Consider the following 21,937-nt stretch of genomic DNA (forward strand, 5'->3'; position numbering starts at 1 on the left):
TATCTGATAACCATAGTCCCACCAAGACATCACTCTGGCATGCTCGTCTGTGTTTTGCCTCAGCCAGTAGTAGGCTTCTCTGAAGTCATCTAGGATATTCCGAGTGCTGGAAAAGAGAGTTCATTTAATTCACATTGGTACAAATAATACCATACTATTAGTAAATAACTGCACTGTGATAAATCCAGGCTCACAAATAAGGGATTTTCTTCAGCTCCCTTTGAGGGATTCAGTCACCTGCAGTTGTATGAACCTGACAGCAGACTAGCCAGAAGCTGAACTGCCTTTGAAGACGTGAAGAAATGCATTTCCAGTCAAATATATATTCTTCAATAAGTTTTCCCAATTGACTAAAAAAAATTTCTTTTTTTAACCATCATCTTTCATTTGCCTTGAATAGGATTACTAGGTGTTTACATTAAATATTTAAAAAAAGGTGGTATCTTTTTGAAAATTAGAGTATTAAGAATTTTTTACTCAGGTGACAACTCTGCCTTAATATAGTCAGTAGTGATTAAAAGAGGGTAAAGCAAATTGCTAAGGCAATGGAAGCAGAAAGGCTTTTTGCCCTTCAACTGTTTTCAGACCTGTAGACCTTACTTACCCATCGTGGTTATAGGAAGCAAGGACAACACTGGGGCTGGAGTAGGCATTGCTAGTTACCCAGGTACAGTGGACAGCAAACATCATCAGTAACATCAGCATCAGCATGGTGACAATGTTTTTGATATTGGGACCCAGTCCTTCTTCTGTTTTTTCCTGTTCAGATACATGTTTTCTCACTTTGCCTGCCTAAACAAACACAAATACATCTGTTATGGCAACTTGTATTGCCCTTGACAATGGAACCCATGCGTTTTTCTTCACCACATGCACCCTACAAATGCTAAAAGACACTGTAAAACTAGACCAAGTTGTTGCATAAATTAACTAAGTATGCACAAGAATATTTTTACAATTCAGCAACTAGTAAAAATAGATGATTCCTTGAAAGCCTCTTTTGGAAGAAAAACAACTATTACATGTTGGACTTTTTTTGGTTTGGCTCAGTATGATCATTCCTTTGTACAAGGCAGGGTGTGGAAAACAGAAAGGCAGAGATATTTACTGTAAGGAAAAGGGACAAACCCAAGGCTGATTCATTGTCAGGGTTAGTATAAAAAAAAGCCTACGAGATAAGATAAAAGGTTAGTACCTAACAGCATTTTCTTAAAGATGAAGAGAGTATGCAAGTTTATGAATAGAAATAATATTTCATAAAATACAGTATTCTTTAATTTCATCATGTCTTAGAGGAAATACAAGAGAGAAACATTCAGTGACACAACTGGTAGAAGTAGTTGAGGAGAATGAACAACTGTCTGCCATTGTTTCTATGAAAAGCCAGGTCAACACTCTACATTTCCTTTAGGTTCAAGGCTCACCACTGATGAAGACAGAAGGCACCACTTCTACACTGACACTGACTTCTTTTCAGTACATCAGTTACAACTTACTGGAGAACATCAATACTTGTTCTAAATTAAAATAGTAGTGATTCAGACCCCTAGTGGTGTTTAAAATATTCTGATCAAAAGATTAAAAAAATAATAGTAAAAATAACCTGTTTTCTGACTTCTAATTTTTGGTCCCTCACCTTATCATACAGGTTGCCAGGGCTCCTTTTGTCATCCTCATCACTGCTGTCCTCTACTGGTGGATTTTCCCTCTTCATATCATCACCCAAGTAACGCTCAAAGACATTGGAGAAAGCAATTGCAGACAGCATGCAGACCACTGGAGTCAAAGTGAGCATCAGCCGAACCATCACACCAGCAAAGTAAACGGCGCTGATTGCATACAGAGCAACTGCAAAGAAACAAATCTGCTGGTGACATTTAGAAAGTGACCCTCTGACTGCACACATACATGCTCTCCATAACACTACTTCTGGAAGCAGGTTGAGCATCTGTGTATATAAAGACTTGAGTGTGCATCTTGCATTTCACTGCTTTTCAAATGACAGAGATGCAGTTCAATTGATGCTTATCCCTTTTATCCCTCAACCCCTTCCTGAAGTTCATCTTGACAACTGTTAACAATAACACAACCCTAGTTTCATACATGTTAATTATGTGTCAAAGATACATGATTAGTGACATTTAGTATCACACAGCCCTAGACCAAACAAGTTACTGAAACTGAAAAAGTAAAAGGAAGTGTTAAGAGTTTCATATAAAAATAGAATATTTTAAGTTAGATGTATCTGTGGACAACTCGGGAGCTTGTCTACATTATAACTCTATACGAATAATATTGCAAGCCCTATTCTGAAGCAAGTTTACTTGAAGAGTATTATCTCCATCCCCCACCCCTCAAAAATCAAACCAAGATTTTCAGAATAGTAAGGAATAGTCAGAACAATTTTCCTAGGAGGAAAAAAACCCAAACTGTACACACTGGTTAGGAACGCTTGTTGTTCAAGTCATAGTGGTTATTCTTTGTCTGCTACAGTTCAACAATATGCTTAAATGAAAGACTTCCCACAGAAATAATGAATAGACTGATTTATCAGACTACATTACATAAGTATTTTCTACTTTGCAGTGAAGTAGTATGGCTCTCCATTCTCACTCATAGGTCTCTTCATGCTGAATTAAATGGATCATGGACCAGTAGGAGGTCAAAAGAGCGTTGTCCAGCACTGGTCTTGACAAGGACTCACTGTAAGCCACAGAGCACAGGATACCCCAGAGGCACTGGATTTAACACAGTAAATGCTCCCACTGCCCACTTACCTCTTAGGCAACCCTAAGAGGCAGCTGTATTAGTCTGGAGCCTTCTGTCCCTGTAAAAGCCCAAGATCTGAGTGATCTTCACTGTTCCATGCAGACTACAATTTCAAATTACATCCTTACAAGCCTCATTCATAGTCTTAACAGTCTGCTTTCACCATACAGCTTTGCACAAATAAACCATTAGTTGTCACACCAGGAGATCCTACACCTTGTGCCTTATTTAGCACTTGCTTCACAGCAAATGATTCAGTTCACTAAAACAGCAGAAAATCTGGAAAGGCATTTTGAATCATTATCTGTGATGGGATGAGTGCCAACCCAGGGAAGGCTTTCAGGCTGCAAGGTGGGGACCTTCCCTTTGCACTGAACTTTTGTCCATCTGGCTGAACTGTGCTGTGGAACTGCACCCCAGCACACGCTTTGCAAGATCAGCATGTGGGAGAGCATGTAACTCCATCTGCAGAACAGAACCATACAAAAAATATTTCAATCCCACCTCCTGGGACAACACTCCATCACCATTTCACCACTCTCAGCATTTTTATAAATGGTTTTAAATACTTCTGGGTGCAGACAACTTCCAATAATCTTCTTTAAACACATCACTTCTGAACATACTTTTAGTACAAGCCATATGCCAGCTTTGAGTGAATAAAATGAAAACAGAATCAAGTTGAAGGCAAGATTTTTCAAAATAATTTAAAAATATTTTCTCTTACCAAAGACTCTTTCATCATTGATGTTTTTGATACAGAACCACAGCCCTGCTGGGAAAGTACACACGAGAATATGCAGATCAAAAAAGAAGGAAACCCATGTTGTAGGCTGATGCTCAGACACAGAGGCAATGATCGGGATGTGAATTTTCGCATACCTTTTTTAAAAAAAATTCAGTTCAAATTATTTTGAAAAGATAAGATTATTAAAACTTGTAAACATTAGGAATTCTGAAATTCATTTCAACTGAAGCATTTCAATTTAAAATGGCAAGTGCCATTCAGCAGAAATTGGATGAAACTTGTACACCAAAAAGTCCCCAGGTCTTACTGTATTTAGGAATTATTTCATGTATAGAGTTATTTAAGACACCAACAGAAAGAATTATTTCCACAGTAATTAAAATAATGAAAACTATGGATGTTTTCCTTTATTATGGCTAAATATGAAGCCAAATTAAACAAAATGAAAACATGCAGCTATGGAAGCCCCATAATTACACTTTGAAGGGATAACAATCCATGCCAGTAAGTCTACTACATCTTCAATGCTGTATTTTGAAAACTCTCTTCTTCACAGGATACCTTCATTTTCTTATTACAGAAAGTTACGGTACTGAATACCAGATCAGTTACTGATACCCCCACATTCTTTTACACGATGAAAAAAAAAATCAGGCCTTGTCTACACTTGGAAATGCATGTCAACTAAACAGCATGTCATCAGTCAGTGCACAAAAGGACAAAACTGAGTTCTGTATTAAAGACTACTATGCATATGGTCCTGTTCTGGAGTGTTACATGACCAAACGGTGAGGTATCAATCATATGTCCTTTTCTTCACTGAGATCTAGTTCTCATTCAAAACTGCATTCTGTGTTTTAACACATTATGATTTTCTAATGTAGACAAGCCCTCAAAAGTTTAGCGCTTTGTGTGTGTGTGTATATATATTTATATATATGTAGTTAATTTAGAAGCAAAGAACAACATCTATACATTCTTAAAATAAATCTGAGGCTTCTTTACTGATATCTATTATACTACGTTTATTATGCAGTTGGTACAGAATCCTGTGTTAGCTGGACTTTGGAGCCTGAAAAACACCTGAACTGCAAAAGTTTGAAGTTCTCCTATCCCCGCTTTTAATCTTAATAAAACCCCAAACATATCTACCAATTGAATTTCATCTTAAACACGTTTACCTGAGTTTTATTGCTATTCTCCTGGCTGGCTAAAGAATCCAACATTGGATTTTCAAAGGTTAACTAAACCAAAAGATTAACTAATATGGGTTTTTCACCCATGAAAGCACACATGAATAAACCAGAATTGTTCAGTGTAGACATCTGTACACATAAAACAGATGTATGAACATAATTAACAGGCAACATGCAAGATGGTATGTGCAACATTTTTTTGTGTGCAATGTTGCACAATGAAAAGAACATAAGTTTAAGGCTCTAAGTAATTTTTAAATGTGTCCTTGAGCATTGGTACACCTTTTAGTTGTTTTATGCTGAGAAGCATCACAATTTCATTGAGAAAAACATACCACTACATATTCAAAACTTCCAAAGAAGCAAGAAATTTAACAAACATATTAGTGAAATGGTTGCTAAGATCATAAAACAGTTACTACAAATGCTGTCCTTAGATAACTGATTAAAGCCTACTATATTCTCCTTGACTGAATAGATTTGTGGATGGGCAGTGCAAAAGATTATTCGTTTTCAGTAGAACATTATTGATACCTAAATCCTCATATCTTTTATCTTTACTTACCCAGTGTCCCACAATGAATAAAATCTGCCACTCCAAGGAGCAATATAACCTGAAAAAGAGAAAATAAATAAAATCCTTTTGTTGCCTAGGCATTTAAATGCAATAATTTTTCTATTCCTTCAAATCATAGCATTAAATGAAACAAATTTCATTGAACTTGCAATATATATGAACTAGACCTACTGCATTAGGCAGGCTATAAAGGCTACCAAGCATGAAGCTAGTTTTAGAAGAACACACTCTTATGAGATCACATTGTACTTGTTGAATATCAAGACATACATAACTCCAATAGTCAAAGCAATAGAATACTAAAATATTTTTCAAAGAATACAACAGATAGCTACCCATACTCAGTAAAGAAGCATAAGAAAAAATAATTGATAAGAAAGTATTTAATTTTTCAGAAATGCCTGAGCAGGAAACCAGGAAGGATCTACAGCCAAAACAATAATACTCAATGAAACACTGGTTTCCTATTGTTTCTCTACTGATGATTTACATGTGGCATGGAACATAAAAGCTGCTACTAGACATGCTGATAAGCTTTACACATTGTTTGGGCCTGGCAACTGAGCTTGTTCTTATGAGACTGAGGAGAACTGCCTTGAAGACTGAAGGATGAACCACAGAATTGAAGTAGAATTTGCAGATTAATTCCAGTCACACAGAAATCAGATCCAAGTATTTCAGAAAGTGAGCAATGTGACCTTGACCTATCAAGGCTACTCAGAACAGATTAGCTATAGATATCTTCATAATACGCTTTGGCTATAGTTATGTTCCTCATCCAGTCCAACTTCTTACATTGTTATATGGATAAACCTGAAATATTGGAATGATGCTACAAAGCTTTTTTTTTTTTTTTTTTCTGCAGCCTAGAAAGCACAATGGATTCCAACACAGGGAAATACAGAGTAACATGGACATTGTTTTGCTGTAGCATTCCAAACAACCAATTTAGACTAAACCAAACGTTGGTCACCTGGTTTACCTGCTCTAAAGATAAACTAGTTTCACGTTTATTTACCTGTGTATGTCAAATAGATGACACTCAGGAATACGATACCAGCAGCTAATGAGACACCCAAGAAGAACAGCGTCTGAAATTCTTGCTTTGTTAACCTGTCTCTCAGATACTGCAAAAACGCATATGCCTGCAGCAGTGCAAAAACACCTAAAGGAAGAAAAAGGTCTTTGTTTAAATGTTCCAAAGCAGAAGCAGCTGTTAAAGGAGTTGGCATATTTTTGGCTATATCTGGAGTAGAAAAAAATACATGTAAGGTACATTCTCAAATCTAAGAACTAGTATAAAATCACTTTCTGACAAGTAGTCTTCAACACTTAACAGGGATGACATTTTCTTGCTATGACAGAAACTTGCAGTGAGACAAAATACAAGTATTAAGTGATCCAGACAACTGAATTATATAAAGCTAGTGTTGAAATACTGGAATTCACTGGATAAGCACGCCACACTCTCAAAAAGGCTGTCCAGAGTTAAACATTAAACCAGAACTTGGACACAACTATTCTGCTTTTATTAGTTTCAATGTATATAATCAGATCAATCCAATGATTAGTCCATTCAAAAGTGAAAATTCACTGGTAGCTGGCAGAGGAACAAAAGAGAACTCAAGTGTATGGTCTTTCTTCCATTTCACAATAAATTTGAGGTGCAGTGTGGCAATTCAGTAGTTCTGAACTGAAGAAGGACAAACTCTACTCACTAAATCTAAAATTTTTCAGATGGAAAAAATATGCATTGATAATATCTACTCTTCCCATTATATTCAGATTGTTGAAAAAAAAGTCAATTAAAGAAGTATTTTACTGGTAAATTTTAATGATATTCCAATGGCTGTCCAAATACATTTTGATAAGTTACTACATACAATCAAAATCTGAGGAATCTAACAAACTAAAATACATCACACAAGCAGTGTATGCAATTAAACATATACTTATCAGTCTTAGTAGAGGTTATTGCCGTCAAGAAATCAAGAAATCTGACTGTTAAAAACTACTGAAAAAAATCAACTTTAAAGAAATAAAAATAATCAAACAAAACTGAAATCAGTTATTTAAAAATCAGCCTCCTGATTAGTAATTTAAGTTATTTGTATTTACCCCACTTTGAAAAATCACAGAAGACGATTGCCTCAAAAAAAATAATTACTTGGTAAAAAACTGGTTTTTTTAAGTAATGTTTCAATTGTACAATGCTTGAAGGAAACATTGCAAAACAGTTGAGATTATCAACATGTAAAACAAGTGCTTGACAGAATAGTTAACTGATCCGGTGTTACGGAGACATTTTGCCTCCGCTAGCTCACAAAATGAAGGATAATACATCAACTGGAAAGAAAACTTCCCTACAGACACTAAGTCCTACTTCTTTAACAATATGGTTTGTTAGTATGTATTTTTTCTAGCTTGTGCTAAGCAGGATGTTTGGAAGTAGACATTTAATTATCTTACCTGCAGCTGCCATGTGTTCACTTGTTCTTATTGGCTGAAATCCCACAAAAGGTATCTGCATCGATAATATTAATCCCACAATGTAGAAAGTGCTATATGCTAGGGAAAAAAAGAATGAGGAGAGGGCAGGAAGATGGGGAGAAAATGAATACACACATCTGAAAAATTAATGGTTCTATAGTAGAGTCCAATCCCCCCTCCCGCCCCCCCCCAGCATCAGTGACACTGACACAGAAGCATATTATTCTAAATATTTCCACCATCCTAATTACTTTTTCTTCCTTTGACTAGAATAAACCTGCCTATTGCATCAAATATTAGAAGAAGTAGCAAAGTACTATTGTTCCTAATTGTACAGTTTTTCTCCTCCTAGGTAAACAATCTACCTAAGATGTTCTAGCTTGGAGTTTTCTCTTCCCATCTTGTTTTTATGGGTAGGAGAAGATAAGATAGTGACAAAAGAAGCTTCCTAGAGGAGGAGAAATTGAAGGGACCAGACCTCAAAGAAGCAAGCCGTTGAAGAGTACACTACGTATTTAGAAAATGCAAAGAGGTACACTTATTTGAGTTTTTTTGTTTGTTTTTGTTTTTGTTTTAACACAAGAGGCATGCCAAGAAACTAAAAGCAATAGAGTTAAAAATTAATATTATGCATATGTATTAATGGCTCTATATCAACCATGGGGACTCATAATCCCGCAGAAAGTAGAGGCCAAGAACATAATGTTAGTATTAATAACACAAATTATTATTATTATGCATGCATTAAGATTCATATACTTTAATTCAACAGGATTTTGGTCCTCAGTATTTCAGGGTGAAGAAGAGAGGGGAGGGGAAGACTGAACTACCAGCTCTGAACAGTCAGAAGTCGTGATACATTTGAAGTAACCAGCCAAATGAAGCTTTGCTCCTTCTGTGGCAAACAGCAATAATCCAACTCTCAGATTTGTAAATACTCCTCTAAATCATAATCCAATGTCTTTGTTATGGACTCTCTATCTTATGAAGAGATCTCTGTTCTCATAGAATCTTTTGCTAACCTCCATGAGAAAAGGTTTGGGGAGCACATAATTTGCCAGTGGTATTGTTTCTGTAGCACCTGTGGGGTCTCACTGAGTGATTATGCTCCCAGGGTACTGTTTGCTTTCCAATAGTCACAGAAATGACTGTGATAATACTTCCACTCCTTTGCTGTCTTCTCTGGTGTATTCTTTCAAGCATCTGTATTGCACTACTTGGCCTAGCTCATCTATTCTCTCTTACGTCACTGATACACATTTTTCCTGTAGGAAGCTCAATTTTTTAAGAATTCACTACAACATAAATCATTTACTGTACAAAGAAAGTGCTACAACACTGCCATCCTGTGGAAGTTCAATGATTGGCATAAATCACTATATATCACATTTGTTAGACCATTGTAAATCATAATTTGATCTCTCGAGGTCCCTTCCTGATCTCTCGAGGTCCCTTCCAGCCCCTAAGATTCTATGATTCTATGATAATTTCAAGCCTAGTCCTGCAACTGTTAAGACTTTCTGTGCCCACTTTACCCCACCCCCATCCCTTACTCCCACTGCTTTTAAACAGCTATCACATGACTGTTTGGTATTGAAAAAAAAAATAAAATGGCAATTTACACAGCAACACAATTTTTCTAGGAACTTAGATACATCAAGGTCATACTTTCCATGTTCCTTTGCATTCTATTGTGTGCACAGTGTTAGCAAAAACGAGAAGTTAATTTTAATTCCTGCAAGCTACTCTCATAGTTGTAACTTTGACTAGGTCAGGAACAAAAACATTCTGACCTCTGGTGCATAAACTACTTTTGCAAACAATTTTAGTTGCTGTACACTGCACAAACACAGGAAGAGCCTACTCAAACACTTATCCAGAGAGCACAATCACATACTGAATCACATACTTTCAAATAGTGGACTATCATAAACAGAAATAAACTAATAATCTGAAGTTTTAGAATACTGAAATAGTTGATATAAATACTTTCGCTCACTATTTAGATTATAAAATCCAATACAAAGAATTAAGAAATTACTGAAAGTAAGTTTTAAGTGTTTTTGTTATTAAATATTTTGGAAGTATACAGAACTTAAAAAATTGTACAGGGAAAAAACCCCAAACAAACAGATTGAAGTGAAAATGACCAAGTCTCCAAAGTATGCAAGCATGACTTAAACCTATATTGGTACCTTTCTAAATAAAACATGATTTATTTTTTAAGCATTTATATTTTATTTCTCTGCAAGAGAAACTTTAAGTACAGTAATAGAAAACAGCTTCAACAGTTCCTGTCTCTAAATACAGAGATTTTTTTTCCTATACAAGTGCTGCTAATACACTAGAATCATTAAGCACTTTCTCTGAATTATTAAGCTAGTAAGACCTGATGAAAGATACTGACCATGGTCAAGGCAAAAAAACCAACACCATAACAACCCAAAACCTGCACAGCTTAAGCTCACAAAGTAGGCAGCGTGATCATCATTGATGCCAACTGGGCCAGAAGTTATCTGGATGATAAATTCATCTGCCTGCAAGCCATGACATATTTTTAAATTGGCAAAAAGTTCATGTTCTTGGAAATTATTACTCAACAAATGATTCTGATTTACACTGTCAGGCATATCAGATCACGTTCTATTAACATTTTCTTTGCCGCGTGAACACGCACATGAAAAATGCATATCAGGAAATGAATCACTATTTTTAAAAACTTGGTGTTGCCAAATATTGTTCTCCACATTTATATTATCATGGTCAATTAAACATTCACCTGTTACAAAAGTTAGGCACATGCTAGTTTCAAATAAAATTAAACAACTGCTGTAGAGATGAAACACCTCAAAATTCTTGGCAATACTAAAATGGATGCAGATTTTATTAGCTATTGTCAGCTGACAATACTTTACAAAAGTTTTAGCTGCACACTAGTAGTTTTTTTGAGAATTATGAGACCGCTGCAGGCACAGTAGGAATTGCATCTCACAGACACTCCAAAAATATCTTTATTCTCCCTACTTCAATGAGCTTTTATAAACTCTTTTCCATATCTGAATAGTTTGAAAGTGAAGTACACTTTAATTTCCTTTTAGAAGTGCTTGAACATTTACCTGTTTTACAAAAACATCCTGTTAAACAAACCTAGAAATCACACACTAATGAGAGTTGTACAGACTTCTGTGTGTAAAGCTTCCCATGGAAGCTTACATTAAGCCATCAGTGCAATGAGACAGCAAAGGCACAATCACACTTTCCTTCTGACAACTCCGCTGAAGTTCATCTCCCTCACAGCTGACGGGCAGTAACATCTCAACACACTGTAGCTATTTAGAAAACAAAAGCCTGCCAAAACCTTTATTTCAAATGAACCTGCAGTACTGTTTTTCCCAGACCTGTTCAAAGACTAGTTCATTGAAAGCTGAAAAAGCAAGAGTACTTCTTTATTGTTGTTGGTTACCACATTGCTTTGGGATTTTATAATTAGTAGATTTAATTTTCTCTTGCCTAACTCATAGAAATTGGAAAATAAAAATATCCAATAAAACAATTTTAAAAGCAAACCAAGATAAATTACTTTCCCCTTAAGTTATGAAGTAGTAGTTAATGAAGAAGTAATAGTAACATGAAAAATTAAAGGTGGGTTAAAGGTTTTTTTTCTTTTATAGAAGAATTTCCATTTCTGAATTACATAAACAGATGAACAAAGAAGCACAAACCCAATATTTGTAGCTTTGCCAACAAAAAAAACCCCTGAGCTTGAGCAAATATTATAGTGTATAATGGTTATATATATATGCAAATATAGTAATTTATCTAGTAGGCATTAAAAACGCATTGAAATAATTAAAAATATAAAGATGGAACAGTATTAAAATGGGTAGTAGAATTATATTTACAAGTATGAAATATTATGTTATTTTAACTTCAACTCATACTAGGTTCTCAAATGAGCTGTTAAGAAAGATTTCACACCAGAGAGTAAAGAAAATTCTAGCTAACTTTAAAATCTTTGAATATCTGAATTGCTTAATATTTATTTCATTCACACATCTACACCATGGATTTAAATGGGGAAGTCTCTGTAACAACAATGTATAGAGAATTTAAATGTCAGGCAGACCAATAAAAAGTTGGTGTCCTAAGATTACTATTCACATATTCCTGAAACTGAAAGGAAAGCTGACCTATTAACCCAATAAAATTTTCTAAGGATTCACGTGGAGTGGACAGACTCTTCCACTGCTTTTTAGTCTAGGTTATATAAAATGTACAGGACTGCTTAAAATTCCTTATGTCTTTTCTCATGTATGTCACAATAATTCACATAATTTCTGCTGCACAACTTTTTAAAAATAGCAATTGTTTAACATACTAGAAGACAAAAATATGAAACATTATTAAAGACACAAACATAATATATGAAAAAATTGATTAAAAGCATTCTATACATATAAAAACATCCAATTTGTGGGTTTTTTTCAGTGCACCAGAAAGGAGAAAATCAATTAGCAGCTACGTATAAGAAATTTTTGAAGTGTATGTTTAACTCGTTATTTCCACATAGTAGAGAATAACTGACTATAATCAGAAATCAAATTAATAAAATGCAACTTGATATGCAATTACTTAATTCCTACTTCCTACTGCCCTGGAGGTTTTTAAGGCCAGGTTGGACGGGTTTTGTGCAACCTGGTCTAGCTGTAGGGTTCCCTGATCATGTCAGGGGGGTTGGAACTTGATCTTTAAGGTCCCTTCCAACCTTAATGATTCTATGATCCTACTTGATATAAAACACATGGGTATAATTCATCTCATATCTCATGATGCAGCATTTGCCAATGACTGTTCAATGAACAAAACTTACCAATGTAGACCCTCCTGCTGTATCTCTGCATTAGCAACAGAACAAACACATGCAGTGGGATAAGGTTGATGATGAAAACATAACCACCCCATGCAGAGACCTATGAGAAATGGAAGAGGAAATTAGAGCTGAAAATATCAGCAAATTCTTAGGATAGCCAGGGCTGGATTTATACATACAAACACCATCTAGACAAGCAACCAGAACTACTAGTAATACAATCAGAATCTTTCACAATATTTATTAACAAAATAGAACACCCAACAAAATTCCCACATATCAATGTATTAAAGACTTCTGAAATGAGCTGGTGGATTTTCAAAGCTATCCTTCCTGTATCTCCCACCTCCCAAGCTCACCTGGTCACGCTGGCAAACAAGAATGTAACACCAAGGGCTTTTTCCCATGGTGAAGGCTGCAGCACAAGGCAGTGGTATGACTCCCATGCAGGATCCAAAATTCTACTTTGACACATAAATTCAGCACCATGCTTTGCACTTTTTTTTTTCTGGGGACAGGGAACAGTATCTCCAGCCAGAGAGGAGAAAAAGGTACTCCTCTGGGAGCACAACTCCTGGAGCAGAACAGCCAGTGCAGGTTGCAGTGTAAGGAAAGAAACAATAGGAAGGGGTGGATGCACAGTGCAAACCTGTAGTAAGAGCAGCACTTGTGAAGCACTGGAATGATGTACTTGGAACTGCAACACTACAATGTTATCAATATATCACTGATTGCTGGTTTAGATAAGGATTTAATGAGCTATCATTACAATGTGTTATCTAAATTTCTAACGTATTTAGAAGGGCTAATGCTGACTGGACAATCTGTATTTTAATACGTGTCCTCTTGTCAAATTATAGTCTAGACTTTTCCCATATGTACCATGCTTATTCTAGATCCCAATTTTTAGAATGTACTAGTTAATGTAGTTTTTGCTTTAATTGTATTTTTGGGCTTAGATTCATGCAGATATTTTTACAGCCCTGGAATACAAAAAGAAACCCAAATGACTATGTTATACAGGACAGATTCTAAGATAAGGATGAGGCTAAGTACTGGGTTTTGATACTAATACTACAAAACCCCGAGTTTCAAAATTTGTGGTAACTTATTCAGACAATGTGTAACAAGTAGACTAGATCTCTTCTAAACATTACAGGAACTTGTTTCAGATTGTCAGGACCCTATTGCCAAATTACTTGCATGAACTATCACAGTTTACACAGGCAAGTTTGGTTATTTGAAGTATTATAAGCAAACAGGTAAGACAGAAGAGAATGAGAACAAATGTGCAATTAGAATACTGTCACATTAGGGGAAGGTTTGAATGAAGCAGGTAGCAGACAGTTTGCATGGACCAGAGACCTGCATCTCTCATTATCAAAGTAGTAAACCAAATCTAAGCACTGAAGATTGTACTGAACTGAAGATACACTTCAGAAGTTTTCAAACAAAACTGAGGCATCTTCACAGATTGGCAAAAATTAAAACACGCTACTTCTCCTACAAGACTTACTCAGTGTAAAGCTTTGTTTTATTTTACCTGTCATAAAAAGATAGCTGAAGCAGAAGTTGCTGAAGTCAAATAAATGCAAGAAAAAGTTAAATACAAGAAAAAAAACACATTGTCTTTATGGAAAGCAATACAGTGATATGAGTCAAATTACCACAGTGAGTTAGGTATATATTTTAAGCACATTTATGTATCAAGACAGATTTCTGTCAGGTCATGCAGTATCCACTTTTCTTTCAAGAAGGTACTCCTTAAACTCCCCATGCAAAGACTGACTCTTAATACCTCAAAATTGTTATTTATTTTTCACTTTACATGGAAAATATAATCAGTTCCATCAGAGAAAGACAAATAAATACTGTATAATGGAGATATATATCTATGTATTGGATTCTATCTTGTATTGGATTATGCTTTGTCCTAAAAATTTACCTAAGCAAAATATCTAGATCAGCATCTTAAAAATCTTTCCCAGGTGAATATGGAAACCTGCCATCGGGAATGAAGTAGGTACACTCTGCAAGCAATAAAATTGTATCATCTAATCACTGAAGCTGAACTATGGACAAAACTTAACCTTTCACTAGTTGACAGCACTTGAAAGGAAAACCAAAGAAAAAAATATTAATTTACTTTCAAGGATTGAATGTCATGATGGTGACATTGATTTAATACATTCCGTCACCCATGAACACTCTAGATTCTAGATCACATCTCCTTCCTCTTGTACAATCCCACTGACCAAGACACTAGTCAGACTAAGACGGGAAGAACTTGTTATTGTGTGATTTTTCAGCAGTAAAATTGTAAAAGCATCCTATATGTTATCTGCCTATTCATGAACAGCACTTTTAGAGGACCTTGCAAATAAACTGGGACAATATAAAAGACTATATACAAATATCACAATTCAAAGACTTACTTGCCCAATGTTGTACTGCACATAAGTGTATACCAAAAATACTGAATGTCTTCATGTTAATGCTAGATAAACACCAATGGTATGTATAAAGAAGTGACTGTTTATTAAATTACTTGGCAAAAAGGCTGAGAAATGGGGGAGGAAATAAATGTACTCTTAACAGGAGATAGCTGTACTCTTCGGCAACATGTACAGAGCTATTACTTGCTGTATTGACAGCAGAAGCCTTGCAGAAAATCCAATGAACATCAAAGTGAGAGGAAAACTATGCAGCATCCAGATAACCTCTGAATTAACCTTGTACTTTAAATTAAGGTTTGCAAAATGGTTCATAAATTCCTTTTTCTTACAAGCTGAGTTACCTGATTGTAGAAAAGCAGTATTTGAGACCCCAGCCAATACCAAGTAATTAGCCTGACTGTTCCACCACTGGCTGTTTTGAGGCTAATTTATTTTTCAACATAGCCACAAAAAAAGAGTTTATCAGTCTGGGGAAAAAAGGACCTTTGACAGATTCACACAGGAAAATTCCTCAAGTCTAAGGTTTCAGAAGATGGAGGAAGGGAGAAACCAATTGCCTGCATTTTACTATTAGTTCTATCTCCTCAATTTTACTACTGTTTTTACCCTCTGTTAGCTCTTGGGAACATCTCTACAATAGTCTCCATTTTCTTACATAATGAGTGAAAGCAGACTATATGATCCTTTTATCTAACATTGAATTAATTCAGCAGTTCTGGTGGTAAGCTTTACTTCACGGCATAATTATAACCAAAGACATAGTGTCACTTTGTCCATGAATTGTAAATATTATTGTATTTTAGTAATGTCACACAGACACATGAATACCAAAATCCTACCTTAGTTCATCTGCACCAAAACAGAAATCCCACAGAATCACAGCACAGGATAAATTTGTAAGTAAAGTTATTATACAAGAGTTTTTTTAAAAAAATTATTTTTGTTGTGTTTAAATACCTCAATTTTCAAATTATTTTTATTTCTTTTTCCTGATATGTTTAAAGTTTTAATAGTAATATGAAGCAACAATTTTATATTATGGCTCCAGTACGGATTAAAATCTCCTTTTGTTCCTGGTCAACTTATTGATTATTTAAACACAACTCAAATAGTTCAGCTACATGTAATAGGCTTACCATGTAAAAGTAGGATAGACAGCAGCAGATTGTCCAAAAGACCGACCCGGTTTTCACAGACTTCACCTTTAAAAATAACCAAGTATGTATGACTGACAAATACTGGACAATATTCCAAAATTTTATTCTAAAACAACTGTCAAGAGAACTTTTTTTAGCATGTATCAAGTTATATTTTTATGTTTCTGTACTCATGTGCATAAAAACAAACCACAAATGCAGTTAATTCACACATAAAACAGCTTATACCTATCTCTCTAGTTAAAGTAGAGGCAGGATGCAATGCAGCTCTTGGTTTAATGACCTGAGGTACAAAAGTAGTTGCTACTTTCTCAAAGACATTAGACCACTTTAGAATTCTAAGTGTAGGCTATTCATAACTTACTTTGGCTGGCATTAGACCCAGCTCTGCAATTATAGATAAAAGAGTTGTCCTGTAATTTTGAAAAACTCACTTAAGGTTAATGAGAGTATTCAGATATTACTAAAGGTTTAGCGGGATCCATAAACAGGCCCAGGAGTTTGATTTTGTCCAAAACCGATTGTGGTGTGGGAAAATAGGAATGGAAAACTCACATTAAATAAAGCTAGAAAGTTATTTATAAAATATATTTGATTCACACATTAAGTCTACAAGACTTCATGCAAATATCATTGCACTATGCAGTTTAGCTAAACAAGAGTTTTGCAAGAACAGGTAACAGCTAGCATGTCTCAGTTGTTAAGTAGCAGTGTAGCTTGAGTCTATTAATGTTATCAAACACAGTGCAGCTTCACAGCACCAGTTTATTCTAAGTCCAGATTGAAAACACCCTGCATTTAACACCACTCAGTCATGAAAAACCTGAATTCCATTATATTTCTACCAATAATATCACAAATGTAAAATATTCTAAAGCTAAAAAACTTCTGCTTATGAAAAGTAGAACTCTAAACAAAATAATGGGAAAAGCTGTAATGAGCAAGTATATACCTGGAGACACTCAAAACGAGGACTAAATGCATTCAAGAAATGCACTACGGATAGTAGCATACAGTGGCTATACCGAATTAACAATACAGTTATCCTATGTGTGATATTTCCAAAATAGATGCAACAGTCCAGAAAAAATTCAGCTTAATAAAACTCCTTCATACAAACCTACATTACAGATACAGTTCTGTGTACAGATTAAGGAGCGACAGACAAGCTGCAATAGCAAATAGGCTGATTAAAAGATATCAGACTATTTTAAAAGTACACAAGCAATAACAACATCTTGCTCTGGACAGCTTTGAATATTTAATTTGGATACTTTAGTGATAGCCCAGGCTCTCCATATAGTCAGAAGCTTATCCAGAAAACAACTTAAAGCACTCTAGATTCAGAGTCTACTGCTTTTCACCCTCTAAATAAGGAAGATGAAGTTTGATGCGCACATAATACTAATACTTTCAAGCTGAAAAAGTGACACAACCCTTCTATTTGCTTTAAAGGTATAGACTTATTACTACTACTACAGGGAACACAAACTTCAACTGAACAGTGTTTTTATATAGCAAACTAAAGAGCATGATTATGGAGTGGTTCAGATCATGTGACTTCTCAGCACTTGTCTGATCAAGAGCCAAGGGGAAGAGGGATGAGAGGGAAGAGAATAAGAATTCAATGGATTACAAGAAAAATCAGTCATTTAGTTGGAGGAGGAACCAAAAAAACTTTCCAAAGGAAAAGACTCGGCAATTACTTACCCATAAATAGTATGTGAACTGCAGTGCAAAAATAGCTATGCCTTCATTGTCAAAGGATCCTGCTACTGATCGGGATATGTAACCTGGAACTATGGCAATAAAACAGGCAGCTAAAAGCCCTGCTCCCTGATTCCACAGTTCTCTGGTGAGCAGAAAAGTAGAAATAGCAGTAAGGCCGCTAAAAACTGGTGCTAGGAACACACATACATCTCTTATATGGACTGTCACATTAAGCATATTTAAAATCCAATGTATAAGGCCTGCTGTCACCATCAGTCCTGGGTATACCTAAAAGGCAGAAAAAAAACAAACCAAAACCCACTAGGTTATTGCAGAAACCAATCATGGTAAGTTTATATGTATGTAAGTTGCAATTAAACAGTCATTTGTTAAGCTGATATAAGCAGTGAGCAGGTAAAGCTAATGGAATTATTTTAAGACTACTTTAATCATGTTTTGACAACACTGCTGAACATCAGAGGTTCTTTAAATTTTATCCAAATGCTAACAATTACCTATAATCCATTTTGTACATGAATAAGCAGCATACAGATAATATCCTATCTTGCCTGACATTTATCACATAATGAGAAGAATTTGTCATTGAGTTGTGCAAGCAGAAGCTAAAGTTTGCAATAGAATTTCAAACCAGCTAACAGCTTTGAGAAAAACAGAAACTCAAAAACCTAAGTCAACAAAAAGAAACCTAGCCTTATTTATTTTATTCCAAAAGATACCATGTCACTCTGTCATTTCTTAGCACCCAGGGAGAAAGAAAATGTGCATCAACAAGATATTTATTTTTTTAAGCTCAAAAGCTGATGGAAAGTCAGTTGAGTATTGTATATTTGCAAGACATCTGTAGACAGACACCTTTGAATTTGAAGGATTAAAATAAAGCCCCATAAAATTGAATTAAGATGTCCTCGAGGAAAGGTAGCACAGACTTACACAAATCTATTGAACCCATCATAGAATATTGGAGAACTTTAAAATATTCTTAATAGGAATTCTACTGTCCCACATTTATCAACATTAGAAGAATCAGTATGTACTAGAAAAGTGAATATGTACTTCAGCTGACTTAGTTTCGTTTGAAAGCTAAGGACGTGGTACTAAATTAAATTAACAGATGATAGTGTTCCCCTGCATATATCCTTGACAACTAGTTTTCAAGATAAACTATTAAAACCTAACACACCATGTGGCTTACAAAATAATGTATGCAATCAACATTTCAACTCTATTTCCTAAGGGTTTTTGCTTCATATAAGACAGGCATGGAAAAAACATGTATATATGTTACCAAAAAAGTCTCAAGCATCTTTAAGGTACTAAAACAAACAGCGACCGAATTGATTTTAAAAAACTTTGTAAATGCATTTAAATGATATGTACTATGATTAAAAATTTTAATGCCTTTTCACATAAGTATCATGTGGCTGTGTTACTTAGTGTTACTAAAGCTATTCCACCAATGAATAAGATTTGCATTCTGATCTGATAGTACTGTTTTGTACACCTCTCCTGTATTGCAACTTTGATCAATCTTCACCTACTCCTAATGCTTCATATAGGTGCCTCACTGATTTAATTTCAAAAGGTCTTTTTCCAGTGAAATCCCAACATTTCCTATACACACATGAAGTCCACTCAACATATAGTACTGGACTAAAAGTTATGCCTTAAGAGATTTAGCTAACTTTTTCTTTTTTTTTTTCTTTTCATTTTATTTACTAAAATTACAGGAGTCATAATGCCCTTATTTATTACTATTAAACATTACTATGTAAGGATGAAAATCTCAGCTCAGTATTTCCTGTTCACAGTATGCTGTTGGATGCTAAAGCATATTGACTTAGTTCCTGCAGCTACAAATTCAAAACATCTTGCTATTCTCTCTACAGCAATTTGACAATTAAAAGCATATTTTATTGAGAGTCTCCTTTTATCAATGTTGAATTTATATTGAAAGTTCAAAAAAACTTACTGCAAAGTCATATTTAAGTTACTATTACAATACTTACAGTTCCACCTACTATTCTTCCCAGTGGATACCATGCTCTTTCATCAAACCAATTTAAAAATTCATAAAACCCATGGGATGCAAGATGATGTGTTGATCTATAGTTAAACCTAGGAAGAAGTAGAGGAGAAGAAGGGAGGGGAGAAAAAAATAATTAAAAATAAATAAATCTAAGTTTTAGGCATAACTTAATCTGTTTTCTGAGACCTAGAAAGTAATTAAACTTGAGCATCTCATTTAGTATGTAAGTACAATGGTCCTCTCGAAATCTGTAGTTTTAAAGTAAATTACTAACCAATATATTTTAATAATTTCTATAGCTAATGCATATACACAGATGAAATGTTTACAGTTTGGGTTTTATTTTTTTTGTAAACATGAAGAAGTTTTCTATTACTCTAACAAACAGTCCTGTCTTTTCTCCATTCTTTTTAAAGCTAGTCTTCAAATACAGTCTATCAATCAATTATTTACCACACCTAGAACACTGCTTAAGCAGAATTAAGATCATGGCAGAGCCAATGCAAGACTCCCATTCCGAGACAGGACAGCTACCCAGTACTTCTGCTGCTGTTCTACTGCACGTAACATTGAGAGGTGACATAACGTAATAATATGCAACAAAGTCTGTTTGTTTACACTATAAAATGAGCAGCCTTGGCATATTCCGTTCTTTCAGTCTGTAAAAATCTACAGTGTGAAATCTATATAGATGAAGTTTCACCTTCAAAGTTTGCACATTCTCTGCTCTAGAAATTCCTTGTGGAATAAAAGCCCTCCAATGCACATTTTCAGTTTTGTCTTCCACATCGCCCGTATTCCGTTAAAAACCATTGATGGATTGCCATCAAGGCATTAATCTTCCACTTTTGTGGCACATAATTTTTCCAACTTCTAAAACTTGATAGCAAAACCTTCTGTACTATAACCAGGGACACTAAATCTTCAAATTAGCTGTTAGACTGCTTTGAGAAAAAACTGCAACTCTTTCGTGATCATTCAAAAGCCAGACTAACAAGGCTGCAGGTACTGATGCAGTAAAGTTTTGTAAAGAAAGTTAAGGCTTAGAAAAGGCTAGGTGAACACCACTTCTGAAATGAGCAACACCCACAAACCCAACCCTCCTATTAGATATTGCAAGTGAAATTTGGATATCAATGTGAAACTCATTAGCTGAGGAAGTATTAAAGATTATATTCACTAGTTAAGCAGAAGTTCAGATTACTAAATGGAATACTGTAATACACAACAGATTAGATGAGCAAACCACCATGGAAGACTTTCAAAAATAGTCAGTATTCAAGACTAGAATCACATATGTATTTTTCATTTTGTTTATTTTACAGAAAGTATCCACTTACATCAGTAAAACATATAACTTCTAATACAATTTTTAAAACTACATCAAAATCTTTCATCTATCTAGGATCCCCAGAACACCACAGGTTTGCTCTGAACTAATTAATTTCAAGAGAATAAAGCTAATACCATGAAGACTGTAAGACCTATCAATTTCATCAGTACAAGTCTTAATGTCTGAAGCACAACCACACAGAAGTCACAGGCAGATTCTTCACCAACACAGGGAAAGAACAAAAATGTGCAAGTCCAGATGTTGGCAAACTTGCATATCTCCACTGACTAAACTATCCCAGCCTCTGTCAACACGACAGTAAAAATAAGTTAAAAAGTACAGATATAAAAATGTGGACATTGAAAAGGAAGAGGGACCTTGACAGGCTTGTGAGGTGGGCCCCATGTCAACTTCATGAAGTTCAACAAGCCTAAGTGCAAGGTCTTGCACCTGGCTCAGAATAACCCCATGCACAATTACAGGTTGGGAAGAGAATGGACTGAAAACAGCCCTGAGGAAAAGGACCTGGGTGTGTTAATTGATGAGAAACTCAACATGAGCCCACAATGTACACTTGTAGCCCT

At 35.1% G+C, this 21,937-nt stretch overlaps 1 protein-coding gene across 1 annotated transcript in view; it reads right to left on the reverse strand.

Moving 5' to 3' along the window:
- STT3B (STT3B, subunit of the oligosaccharyltransferase complex (catalytic)) overlaps positions 1-20,104 on the reverse strand; it is a 27,676-nt gene extending 7,572 nt beyond the window's left edge. The window contains exons 1-11 of the mRNA XM_010007498.1: positions 20,001-20,104; positions 17,974-18,261; positions 16,243-16,308; positions 12,651-12,750; positions 7,760-7,858; positions 6,309-6,455; positions 5,279-5,327; positions 3,497-3,651; positions 1,637-1,848; positions 605-792; positions 1-106 (exon numbers count right to left, since the gene is read on the reverse strand). The exon at positions 1-106 is cut by the window's left edge and continues 66 nt beyond it. Of these exons, the coding sequence (XP_010005800.1) occupies positions 1-106; positions 605-792; positions 1,637-1,848; positions 3,497-3,651; positions 5,279-5,327; positions 6,309-6,455; positions 7,760-7,858; positions 12,651-12,750; positions 16,243-16,308; positions 17,974-18,246 (1,395 nt within the window). The 5' untranslated portion in view covers positions 18,247-18,261; positions 20,001-20,104. The remainder of the gene's footprint in view (positions 107-604; positions 793-1,636; positions 1,849-3,496; positions 3,652-5,278; positions 5,328-6,308; positions 6,456-7,759; positions 7,859-12,650; positions 12,751-16,242; positions 16,309-17,973; positions 18,262-20,000) is intronic.
- Positions 20,105-21,937: the final 1,833 nt, after the last annotated feature.

The sequence above is a fragment of the Chaetura pelagica genome, unplaced genomic scaffold (assembly GCF_000747805.2).
Source record: "Chaetura pelagica isolate M959 unplaced genomic scaffold, ChaPel_1.0 scaffold10, whole genome shotgun sequence".
NCBI classification, from domain to species: Eukaryota; Metazoa; Chordata; class Aves; order Apodiformes; family Apodidae; genus Chaetura; species Chaetura pelagica.